Source organism: Artemia franciscana, chromosome 21, assembly GCF_032884065.1.
Source record: "Artemia franciscana chromosome 21, ASM3288406v1, whole genome shotgun sequence".
Classification (NCBI taxonomy): domain Eukaryota; kingdom Metazoa; phylum Arthropoda; class Branchiopoda; order Anostraca; family Artemiidae; genus Artemia; species Artemia franciscana.
This window is the reverse complement of record NC_088883.1, coordinates 27,173,172-27,186,093: the sequence shown is the minus strand read 5'-3', so window position 1 is coordinate 27,186,093 and position 12,922 is coordinate 27,173,172. Positions and strand designations below refer to the sequence as shown.

Below are 12,922 nucleotides of genomic sequence, written 5' to 3'. Positions count from 1 at the left end.
CCCAATTCCTTAAGAATGACCTCTGAATCACAAAGGCCGTAGAATAAATAGTTGAAATTACTAAAAATACTTTAGCGTAAGGTAAACCCCTCATATGCGTAATAATTTTTGTTCAATTTAAGTTTTAATGCTGCTCCTTACTTTCAGTGGAAAAAACTTTTCATATTTATTTTTTCATTGTTTTTTCAAATAATGCTAGAAAATCCTGCGCCCCCTTCATTGAAATTCTCTTCCCCCATGAGAAGTTTCTCCATGGAAATATCCTCCCACGTAACCTCCCCCCAACTCTCCCCCCTGAACAAAAAAAAAATCCCCCTGAAAATGTCTGTACAATTCCCAGTAACCATTACTATATGTACACACAGGTCAAAGTTTGTAACTTGTAGCCCCTCCCACGGGGACTGCGGGGGAGTAAGTCGTCCCTAAAATAGTTATTGGGTTTTTCGACTATGGTGAATAAAATGGTTATCTCAGAATTTTGATCCGGTGATTTTTGGGAAAAATGAGCGTAGGAGGGGGCCTAGGTGCCCTCCAATTTTTTTGGTCACTTAAAAAGGGCACTAGAACTTTTAATTTCTGTTAGAATGAGCCCTCTCGCAACATTCTAGGGCCACTCAGTCAATACGACCACCCCTGGAAAAAAAAAAAAAAAAAAAAAACAAATAAACACGCATCCGTGATCTGTCTTCTGGCAAAAAATGCGAAATTCCACATTTTTGTAGATAGGAGCTTGAAACTTCTACAATAAGGTTCTCTGATACGTTGAATCTGATGGTGTGATTTTCGTTAAGATTGTATGTCTTTTAGGGGCTGTTTCCCCCTATTTTCTAAAATGAGGCAAATATTCTCAGGATCTTAACTTTTGATGGGTATAACTGATCTTGATGAAACTTCTATATTTAAAATCAGCATTAAAATGCGATTCTTTTGATGTAATTATTCGTATCAAAATTCCATTTTTTAGAGTTTCGGTTACTATTGAGCCGGGTCCAGTCAGCTGAGGGGAGGGTCAATTATACTTACTATTGAAAATCATCATCATCACTTTATTTATAACCCATCACAAAAAAACCGGGCAGAAAGCCCAGAAAAAGACAGAGTAAAAATCAAGAAAAGAAAAAAGAGACAACAGAAATATAAACACACTTTGATAACTACAAACAAGTAACAAACAGAAATGACCAAAGATGGGAAGACCTCGATTTTCAAATTAAAATTAATTTGAAGAAGTTAAAATTCAATTAACCTTCTCTCCAAATTAAAATTAACTTAAATAAGTAACTTGTATTTTGCGCTAATTTTCATGAATTTACAACCGTTCATTTTCGTAGAAATTTCGGAGAATAAAATTTTCTTTTCAGAAACTTTAGGAAGATACACTGAGGGGATACACTTTTAGGTACATACAGGTACATTAGGTACATTTAGGTACATTAGGTACATACACTTTTAGGGATACACTTTAGGGGATACACTGAGCCAACCCTTCAAAAGCTCGTCAGGATTTATCAAATGATCAAACCCATTCACTCGTATCTAATTTATATGTAATAAGGTACTTAGAAAATCAATTTCCCTCACCCAGTGAAAGATTGATATATTCGAGCTTTTGATATATTTTTTTTTTTGCCATATCTCAAGTTAAAACAAATTCTTGGACACTCCCCCCCCCCAAAAAAAAAAAAAGACTTCCTTGAAATCAAGTAACTGATATGAAAAACCGAATTTCCAGTTCAATATCCTCTAAAATATATGTTTTTTTTAATATAATTAGATATATACTTTTACGCCAAATAACATGCTTTTAATCACCCTCGCTACTGGTTTCTTTTCTCGGCGTATTTTATTTGTTGGCTGGTTAAGCAACCAATGTAAAGAACCTATCAAATATTTCATCATTTAGATAAATTATATCACAAAAGATAAATACCATCAAGATGAATAATAAAAGATATTCTTATTTACTTGCTATTGTAAACTTCGAACTTGCCCTTCCATTGGTCGCGCACTTACGCTTTTTTCTGACCTCCCGCACCCTCTTTTGAGCATATAAAAAACTTCAAAACCTTACAGAACCTACGCGTTGCTCTTTTTGCAGTAGATTGAGTTTTGGAGCTTCAAACTTACCCCTCTTTAAGCCTCACATTATTTAAAATCACAGACTTACTTTTCAATAAATCAAACCTCGCAATCATCATTTGCTTACCCTTTTAAAAGCTTGTAAAGTCAGCTGTCCCCACTTTTCCAAAGATTTGTCTCCAGATGACAAACAATAATCTGGGATGTAATTCGGTAGCAAAATCATGAGCCTTTCAAGGTTCATTTCAGTGCCATAATCGATAAAATATTGTTGAGCGGCAACCATAGCCAGGTCTTCTTCTTTTTCGCAACGATATTCCCCAAATTTGATTCCTCGAACGACCTATAATAGATTCATCTGTAAAAACTAAACAAAACAGGAATTTTTAAACAATATTTATCGTTATTTGTCATTGTTGAAAATTTTTCCTTCCATAAAAAAATCACGAGTTTTCCAGAAATGGCATTTGTGGGTTTTTGCACCCAATGCCTTTTTCGATGGGTTCAGTTGTACAGTAGAGCAATTCAATTACAAGAAACTTGATATATTTCCAACTTCATATGATTACTTGGATTTTCTGCAAATTTTTTTAAATAAAGCAAGAATTTGCAAATAGTAATTCGGAATAGTAATTTTTTTTGCTCGTCTGATTTCTACAAAAAGATTCTAAAATTACAGCGGAATAATATAAAGTCACATTCAAATAGAAAAAAAAATGAAAATATGTTTGGACATAAAAATGTGTTGTAACATAAGGGATGTCGCTTAGATTATCACTAGGTAGTGTTCGGTGGATTCAGCAATAGAACAGAGCAAGTCAATTGCCAGAAACTTGGTATTTTTCCAATTTCAATTGATTATTTGTATTTTCCGCGCAAGAAATATTAAATAAAGCAAGCATTTGCAGAAGGTAATTTGGGCTGCTTGGTATAAAGTCATATTCAAACAGATAAAAAAAGATGAAAAGATATTTGGACATACAAATGTTTTGTAATACAAGGGATGTTACATAGATTATTATGTTTGGTGGATTTTTTCACGTGGTAACGTGGAAACGTTACCACGTTTGGTGGTAACGTTTGGTGGATTCAGTAGTGCAACTGAGCAAAAACATTCCCAAAAACTTGATATTTGAACTTTAATGATCTAGTTTGAAGTTAAAAAAAATAAATGTAAAAAAAAATTACTTGTGCAATTTTTTTTGTGTGTTTTTTGTTGTTAATTGTGCAATGTGACATATTTCTGTGAATATAAGCAGAAAGTGCATAAAAGGAAGCGAAAAACCCCCTCCTATAAGAAGCAAATTGGCCTTAAGGGTTGTTTAAAGATCTTACCCATTTAAACCTGAATTCAATTTCAGTAATATTGAAATACTAAAGTAAAAACCAAATTTTGGTTATTTAGCTTTTCGATTAGACACGTAAGTGGAGAAAAGTAGGGCTAGTAGTGTCACTCCCTAAAAATTTCACGGCTTTTATTAATTACACTCACAATGTCTCTTATCCTTACAGGCTACAGTCAGTCTATGGTGCTTTGTTCATCAAGCCGAAATTCGGAGAACGGCTTATTTTTTATATAATACCCGGTTTGAACCCCCCCCCCCCAAATTTCTGCCTTACTCGTACGAAAGTAACAAAAATACAAATGAACAAATTTTGATGCTTTTTATGAGGCTTTTAGTGGTTAGTGGTGTCACTCCCTCAAAATTGTATGACTTATATTAATTTCACTTACAATGTTCTGTAAGGAGTTGGAAAAGGAGTTGGCAAAAGGAAAAGGAGTTGGGGGGGGGGTGTATCCCAAAATGTATCAGATACATGGCTCTACTTTTAATGAAAATACTAACAATTTCATAATTAAACCTATGGGTAAATAAGATAAGCTGCAATAGAGTCCTTAATAGGGTCAGGTCAATGCAAAAATATTTCTTTAAAAAAATATTTTCTAATTTAAACCCCTCCCAAACGTCTTTTGTCTTAATTTAAGACTCAAAATTTTAATTGTACGACCAACATAACTTCAAATTTTTTCGGTCCTCCAAATTTTAGCTGCAATACTTTCTGAGTGGGGGGAGGGTAACTCTAACAAAAGCAAGGTTAGGACATTTATCTACCCGAAACTATTGAAAACTTCATAATCAAACCTGTTGGTATATAAGGTTAGTTGCAATAGAGTCCTCAACAGGGTCATGCCAAGGCGAAAATATTTCTTTTCTGAAAAATAACCTCCAAGGGGCATTCCGTTCTTGTGCACCCTGTTCTTTGGCGTATTGTTCACATTGTGATACGGCATCCATAACATGGTCACTCCCACTACCTAAAGATGAAACCTAAAAGAAGAAAAAAACATTTCGAGCACCAGACAGGAAAAAAGGGAGAGGCCAAGAGTTTTTTTTTTACCCAAAAAATACTAATTATATACCTTCAAATATTGTAAGGGTTATAACAACCTTCTCGCCCAGAAAATTTATCTAAACTAAAAAATTAATAGCATGTGTGTTTATAGCATCCCAAAAACCACACCCCAAAACTAGTGGTCTCCAAAACCAAAATATATTTACTTAAAAAAAAGGATTAATACATTAAAAACGAAACAGACCAAGTTCGATAATCAAGTGTTCATTAGCAACAAAAAAAAGGAGAAAACTACCATGGTTCCATTTTCTAATTTCACTATTACCACTACTGATGCTGACAACTCACTGCAGCAACAAGCCACCGGAGAACAACACAGCTACGCACGCTCCTCCTCCTCCGCACGCTCCTTTTACATCACAATTCTTATTTTACAACATAGTGAAATTTCTGTAGGAAAGCAACTAGTGTTAGGGGTTCAAAAAAAAAAAAAAAATCTGAGGACTTAGTTAGATTTTGCTACCATATCTTTTGCCAAAAAAATAATTAACTGCGTTGACCATGATTATAAAAGGGCAAAAACCCATTTTTATGCTAAATTTAGTATTTCTAGGCATGAATTTTGGCTAAGAGAATTGGCTCAGAATTTTAGAAATTAGCGAAAATGTACCAAGTAAGAATCGTCTAATTTTCCAGAATAATAACTTTTCTGTCAAATTGAACTAAAATTAATTAAGCCTAAACTAAATTTATAACTAGGTTAAAAATAAACTCACCAGATAAATTAAATCTGAGCAATTAAAGATTTTAAAAGATAAATACTTAAACACTTAATAAAATTAAATTCTTCTACTAAACTCTTATACTAAAAACTTCTTATACTAAAAATAAAATTAAATTAATATTAAATTCATTTAAATTCTTAAAAGATTTTTTATTTCATTAGTGGTTTTGAGTGATATTCTTCAAATTCACAATAACTCCAGGTTTTTGAATGAGGTGAAATCTGACTGCACCCTCACGGGAAAATCAGCCTTCCGACTAAAAAAGCCTAGGAAACCAAAATTTTACTGGAAGAAAGTACAAAATTTCTTAAAAGCCAGAAAAACATGAGTAAACCCGGGCAAAAACATTTCCAAACATTTACCTACTCCAGCCCCTCCCCTCAAAAAAAAAAGTTTACATTCTTAAATACCAGGGATCAACAATATACATCAACTATAATATTTTAAATTAAAAAAAAATTCAGTGTAACAAATTTAACAAGCTTAAGAAAGACAAGACACAAGTTCAGTGGAGATTATTGCTTGAAAAAGACATATTAAAGCCTGAATTACCAAGACCTTAACCCCATTTTTATTATCTTCTTTATTGATCTTTTAATCCTAAAAAAAAAGTACGAAAACTAGCCAGGTTAAGGATTCCTATATAGCCAACTTCAGAACTTAAAGAAAGGGCTAAGTTTGGGGGGTCTGTTTGATAAGGAGCATTTTAATCTTGAAGTCTCAGCTAAAATTTAAACTAAAAAACTGACTTTGAGGGTCGAATTAATAATTAACATATTTTATACTCACAAATTTACAGTTAAAAAGATAGTACAAAAAAAGATTCAATTTCAACAAATCACCTTATCAAAAAGAGCTATGTAGAGTGAAAATCCAAACTGATCCTTCAATCCGATTTTATCCGATAGTTGATTGCAAAGTTCTCTGGCTGTTGTTGCAGAGTCAGCTAATAATGTTTTTGTGTTTCCATCCATGAAGGTGATTGGCAACATTAGGGGCTTCTTCGATTTTGTGGCCTACCAAAAAGAGAAACTAAAATGATGAAAATGAACCAAAAATGATAATGAAGCATAATAATAAAATGAAGCAAATTTCTTACTCTCTATTTTTGCTATCACATATGAAATATGATTGCTTCTTCCTTTGAAACCTAAACTAAACTAGGACTAAATGTAATAAACTAAAAGGGTTTAAAACTAGACAAGTGTAAAGTTAGAACATTGTATACCTTCACAGTAAAGAAAACAACAAAATTTTCTGATAAAAAAAATTTCTTCTTAACTTTTGCTTTATATTTTTACATTTTATTTTCCTTTTCGTTTTGTTTTCTTTTTTTACACCATTTGCCCCATTGTTCTAGCAAAACTTTGTATTTTCCTGTTCACAATTATACAAATTTCAGTCTCAAAAGGTTATAAGTCTTTGAACCGAAAATATAGCCGCACAAACAAGCTTCACACTATACAATTTACCTTTTCTTTATTATTTAAGTTTTAAAAAATACATTCCATTTACAGTATCTTAAGTGTGTGGGTTTTTATTTAATTTTTTTTACGATGGAAATTAATCTTTTATATTTTTTTTTCAGAATTATTAAGTTGAACCTGTTGATATTGGTTGTTGCAGTCGTCTGTCTTCAGAGTTTTGCTTCCCCTTGGAAATCTAGTTGATAATTGTTTAATGCTGGATTGCTTTTTGAATTAGATTTAATTCAACTTTACCTCAATAAATTAATAATTAAATTTTGAGTTTACAATCTACTAATATAACTTAATTTTTAGAAAAACATTAAAATTTAAGTTTCAAAATTTACCTAAAAATTAAAAACCAGTTATCAACTAATAATTTAAATTAATTAATTTTATTTCGTTAATAAATTATTATTTTCATTTATTAATAATTAATTAACTTGATTAAATTAAATTTGAACTGCTTATATTACCTGCAGTTCCAGCCAACTGGGTGGCTGATTCCTAGTCCCGTTCGCCAGGGTTCTTCTTAGCCTTTCTTCACAATATGGGGCATAGCCAGGAGGTCCCTCACGGATAAATGACTTAAGATATTTATTGAAGTCTTCATCCGGAGCAAAACAACCAACACATAGAGATAAAAGTATCCAACCTCTGGCATGACTCGATTTTGAGGGGTTGTTTGATAACTGCTTACATATTTGACAATATATTTCGTTCCTAAGGAGAATAAATTACAGTAACTAATCATGTCTTTCAACTCTGAGTTCAAAAAATATCCTTAGGACCCCCCTAAAACATGAAGTGGACGAAAATTTAAACTTACAAATATGGCTCCTAAGAGTTCTTATTGACATATTCTAATCGGCCACATATCTAGGCCACATATCTTGTTCAAGGATAAAAAGCTTAATGTAGTCCTTGAATTCCAAGGTACCTGTTGAAATGGGAAACATACCTTGTACTTCTTGAATTCTGGAATTTTTGTACCTCTCATACCTCTTGAATTCTTGAATTCATACCTTTAGAATTTGGATTACCTCTTGAATTCTAGGCAAAATATCCTGGACGCAGAATAAAATAGATTTCTTTAATTTCGTACCTCTTAAATTTAATGTACCTCTTGAATTCTAGGCGAAATATTATGTGCGCAGGATAAAAGGGATTTTTCTTTCAGAATGCAGAGATTTTCTTATACCATTTTTTTTTCTTACCATAGAAACCATAGAAACAGATTAGCAAAACTAATTAGTTAAATGTTACAACGTGTTTCTTCCGTATAGATTCAAATATTAATAATTAATCCGTTGAATTTCAAAAACAGCTACACCATCAAAGGAAACGTACACCCTCTTAACTGTTTCGGTTTAGTTCCATATGTTTTAGTAGCTTATGTTCCCTGATGTTTCATCCACGTCTTTCTTTTTTAATTTGATCTCCGCTGCCAACAAAAACTACGTACCAAGGTTTTCAAACAGTTCGTGGTAACGAACTGTAGTAAGGAGCGATCCGGCTCAATAGTAACCAAAACTCTAAAAAATTGAATTTTGATATCAATAGCTACATCAAAAGAATCGCATTTTAATGCTGATTTTAAATATATAAGTTTCATCAAGTTTAGTCTTACCCATCAAAAGTTACGAGCCTGAGAAAATTTGCCTTATTTAGGAAAATAGGGGGAAACACCCCCTAAAAGTCGTAGGATCTTAACGAAAATGACACCATCAGATTCAGCGTATCAGAAAACCCTACTGTAGAAGTTTCAAGCTCCTATCTACAAAAATGTGGAATTTTGTATTTTTTGCCAGAAGACAAATCACGGGTGCGTGTTTATTTGTTTTTTTTTTTTTTTTTTTTTTTTTTTTTTTTTTCCAGGGGTCATCGTATCGACCAAGTGGTCCTAGAATGTCGCAAGAGGGCTCATTCTAACGGAAATGAAAAGTTCTAGTGCCCTTTTTAAGTGACCAAAAAAATTGGAGGGCACCTAGGCCCCCTCCCACGCTCATTTTTTCTCCAAAGTCAACAGATCAAAATTTTGAGATAGCCATTTTGTTCCGCATAGTCAAAAACCATAATAACTATGTCTTTGGGAATGACTTACTCCCCCAAAGTCCCTGGGGGTGGGGCTGCAACTTACAAACTTCGACCAGTGTTTACATATAATAATGGTTATTGGGAAGTGTACAGTCGGTTTCAGGGGATTTTTTTGGTTTTGGGGGTGGGGTTGAGGGGAGGGGGCTATGTGGGAGGATATTTCCATGGAGAAATGTGTCATGGGGAAAAGAAATTCAATGAAAAGGGCGCAGGATTTTCTAAAATTACTATAAAAAACAATGAAAAAGTAAACATGGAAAAAATTTTTTCATTTGAAAGTAAAGAGTAGCATTGAAACTTAAAACGAACAGAGATTATTACGCATGTGAGGGGTTCTAAAAATACTTTAGCATAAAGAGCGAGGCATTTAGGAGGAGATAAATACCTCGCTCTTTATGCTATAGTATTTTTATTAATTTCAACTATTCATTCTACGGCCTTTCTGATTCAGGGGTCATTCTTAAAGAATTGGGACAAAACTTGCGATTTAGTGTAAAGAACGAGGTATTAACGAGGGTACAAACCCTCTCATATACATAATAAAAATTAAAGAATATAAAAGTTTGTTACGTAAGATAATTCTTAAGTTACGTATTTATTTTACTAATAGAAAAATTCGTTAAAAATTAAAATTTATAGTTGCCTTTTTATGTAACCGAAAAATTGCATGGCAACTAGGCCTCCTTTCCCATCCCTTATTTCTCAAAATCGTCTGATCAAAACTAAGAGAAAGCCATTTAGCCAAAAAAGGAATTAATATGCAAATTTCATTTTAATAATTTATGTGTGGAGAGCCAAAATCAAACATGCATTAATTCAAAAACGTTCAGAAATTACATAAAAAAAAACTAGTTTTTTTTAACTGAAAGTAAGGAGCGACATTAAAACTTAAAACGAACAGAAATTACTCCGTATATGAAATGGGTTGTCCCCTCCGCAATCCCTCGCTCTTTACGCTAAAGTTTGACTCTTTGCCACAATTCTGCTTTTTAATACAATTAAAAGCTTTAGCGTAAAGAGCGAGGGATTGCGGAGGGGACAACCCATTTCATATACGGAGTAATTTCGGTTCGTTTTAAGTTTTAATGTCGCTCCTTACTTTCAGTTAAAAAAAACTAGTTTTTTTTTATGTAATTTCATTAAAGATTGGATGGCAAATTTTCCTAATTTTATAAATATTAATTCTTATAATTTTATAAGTTCTATATAAATTCGATATTACATACAATATATATTATATAATAACATATATAATACAACATATTACACATAATATAATATATAATATATAAATATAATATATATAATAATAGCACAATATAATGCATAATATAATATAATATATTTAATATAAGTTCTATATTAGAAATTTTATAAAGTTTCCACTTCACCTATTCAAACAGCCAGATGTCATTTTCGGATTCCTTGGTACCTCAAAAGTCTCTAGATTTCAGAGAGCTAAGGTATACTCGAAAACCGGAGTATTGAAAAAATAAGAAGTAAGAAATAACGTAGAAAAATCTCTTCAAGCACCAACAAGAGCACTTATATGCATAAAAATGGACAAGATCTTCATTATCCTACGTAATAGGATTGAAAAAGAACCATTGAACAAGAACCATTGAACAAGAATTGGATTGAACAAGAACCACTCCCCAGATTGCAGAACATGTAGAATTCATGACAGCACTATCTATATTTATTCCAGTACCTGTTAAGCTGTGGCTTCTGAAGAACTCGAGAGCTCAAAAATCATCTCATTATTTCTAAATATATTCTTTGATTTTTTATGTTCTTTAATGTTAGACTTACGTTTAAGAAAACATTTTTTCAAACTAAAAAAAGCTACATTTTTTGTTTAATCTGCTTTTACTTTTTTTTTTACTTAGTTCTCATCATTAAAGAAGATTTTTCCTTAAACGAATTATGCCTCCTATTAATATTCACCGAAGTAGAGAGAAACCAACCAAAAATGTTTTTAATACTTTGTATGCTTGAAAATTTTCCTTGTTAAAAAAAAAAAAATGGGCAAAAAATTTCAGATCCACCGCAGTCAAACAGCTTACGCGTTTTAGTGTTAGGGCACGTATAATCAAAAATGAAACATGCAAACGAAGAAACACATTTCTGCAGTCGGTTATTTCTGAGAGGTTTCAGTGAAATTGCCACGTTTCTTTGAGCGAAGACTATGTATATTCCCGCCACTATTGCAGTTATGTGGCTACCCCCTTCCATTGCAAGCACTACCATAGGGGGTGGTCGCTCTTAGAGGTAAATTTAAGCCCTATTAAGAGTTCTTTCGGCGAAGTGGCTGGCCCACCCCTAGCAACCAATTCCAGAGGGGGTGGGTTGTAATTAGAGGAACATTAAGCAATATGATAAGGTATATCTGAGAAGTCTTAATAAAAAAACCTCGTTTCTGTTGATCTATTGGATGAGCCCGCCTGTTACATTCCATTAATTTAACTGATGATACTAGCAAAATCATATTTTAAAAAATGAAACATGCAAACGAAGAAAAAAAGACAAGTTTTATGCATTCAGTTATTCCCGAGAGGTTTTAAAGAAAATGGCACGTTTCTTTGAACAAAGGCTACACATATTACAGGCCATTTTCCCAAATAAAGTGAAAATGATAGAGAAAACTGAAAAATGAGCCATATAGCAATAGAAAAGGTAAAGATGTACTAAAGATAGCTGACCGGGTTTCTATGAATGCTTGAATTATGCAGATTTCTTTTCTTTTCATGCTGTGGGTTTGTATCTGTGTTTGCGTTGCTGCACTGGTGAATTCTTTTCTTTTTCAATATAAAAATATTAAATATAAATATAAAATATTATATTAATATATTTTATATATTTTAATATGCTTAACATATTTAATATATATTTAATCTATTTTATTAATAATATTTTTTATGTTTGATATATTTTAATACAATATAAAAATATAAACTATTAAAAATAAAAGTATCAATATTAATAATAAAATATATCATGGTTACTAACACCTTAAAACGACCTAACAAATTAACCCTCAAGGAAAGACCACTAAAAGTTGTATTCAATTCATATACTTTAAGTATTCTTTTCTTCATCGTAAAGTCAAATGAGAGGAAGGTATGAAAATATTTCGAAAATCACGTTTTTTTAACAATAAAAAAAACACACAGACAAAATTATTTACCTTAATTCAGCCCTTAAAATTCCATGTCCGATAATAAAATGTAGTTTTTCTAAATTCGAAGTTGGGCGTGATTCCAACCATGATGCATATGACTCCGTTGTGTATTCGTCTTCTTCAAGCTTCTTTCTAACATCTTCTCCTAATTTGTTCTTCTTCTTCAGGGTTAATGACACTAATTTGTTCCTAACTGATTTTGGGCCGTTACTGATGTTTTGCTGCAAACGATTGTTCAGTGGGTCACTATCTTTGAAAAAACCCTAAAAATGGTAATATAAAACAAATTACTAAATTAAAGAATTTAAACTCCACTTATAAGGCATCTTTATTATTTTTAAAATAAATTAAATAAACAAACAAGTTTTTTCAATTGAAAGTAAGGAGCAACATTAAAAATTAGAATGAACAGAAACTGTTTCGTATATGAGGGAAACTGCTCCCTCCTCAATACCTCGCTCTTCACGCTAAAGTTTTTTAATATTTTAAAAAATGCCTCTTATTCTAATTAAACGGCCCTTGTGCTTAAGGAGTTGTTCTTAAAGAACTGGGATGAAAATTCAAACTTCACGATAAAGAGCAAAGTAGATTGAGATATCGCTTGTAACGAACCGTAAGTAAGGAGTAATGTGGCTCAATAGTAACGGAAACTCTAAAAAACGAAATTTGATGTCAATAGATATATTAAAAGAGTAGGCTTATTATGTTGGTTTCAAATGTATAAGATCAATTAAGGTTAGTGTTACGCATTAAAAGCTACGAGCCTTACAAAAGTTGCCTGGTTTTCGAAAAGGGGCGAACCATTACCTAAAAGTCAAGTAATCTTAAAGAAAATCACACCATCAGGTTCAGCATATCCGAGAACCCTGATGTAGACGTTTCATACTTCCATCAGCAAAACTGTGAAACTTGGTAGTTTTTTGCCGGAAGAAAGATCACGGATTTATGTTTATTTTTTT

The 12,922-nt window shown here is 32.2% G+C and overlaps 1 protein-coding gene across 4 annotated transcripts in view; it reads right to left on the bottom strand.

Annotated features, from left to right (window-relative positions):
- LOC136040632 (myosin-VIIa-like) overlaps positions 1–12,922 on the bottom strand; it is a 204,668-nt gene that overhangs the window by 42,469 nt on the left and 149,277 nt on the right. For all 4 annotated transcript variants that reach the window (XM_065724911.1, XM_065724910.1, XM_065724912.1 and 1 more), the window contains 5 exons: positions 11,970–12,226; positions 7,162–7,408; positions 6,062–6,235; positions 4,224–4,409; positions 2,207–2,422 (listed from right to left, as the gene is read on the bottom strand). In XM_065724911.1, coding sequence (XP_065580983.1) covers positions 2,207–2,422; positions 4,224–4,409; positions 6,062–6,235; positions 7,162–7,408; positions 11,970–12,226 — 1,080 coding nt within the window. The remainder of the gene's footprint in view (positions 1–2,206; positions 2,423–4,223; positions 4,410–6,061; positions 6,236–7,161; positions 7,409–11,969; positions 12,227–12,922) is intronic.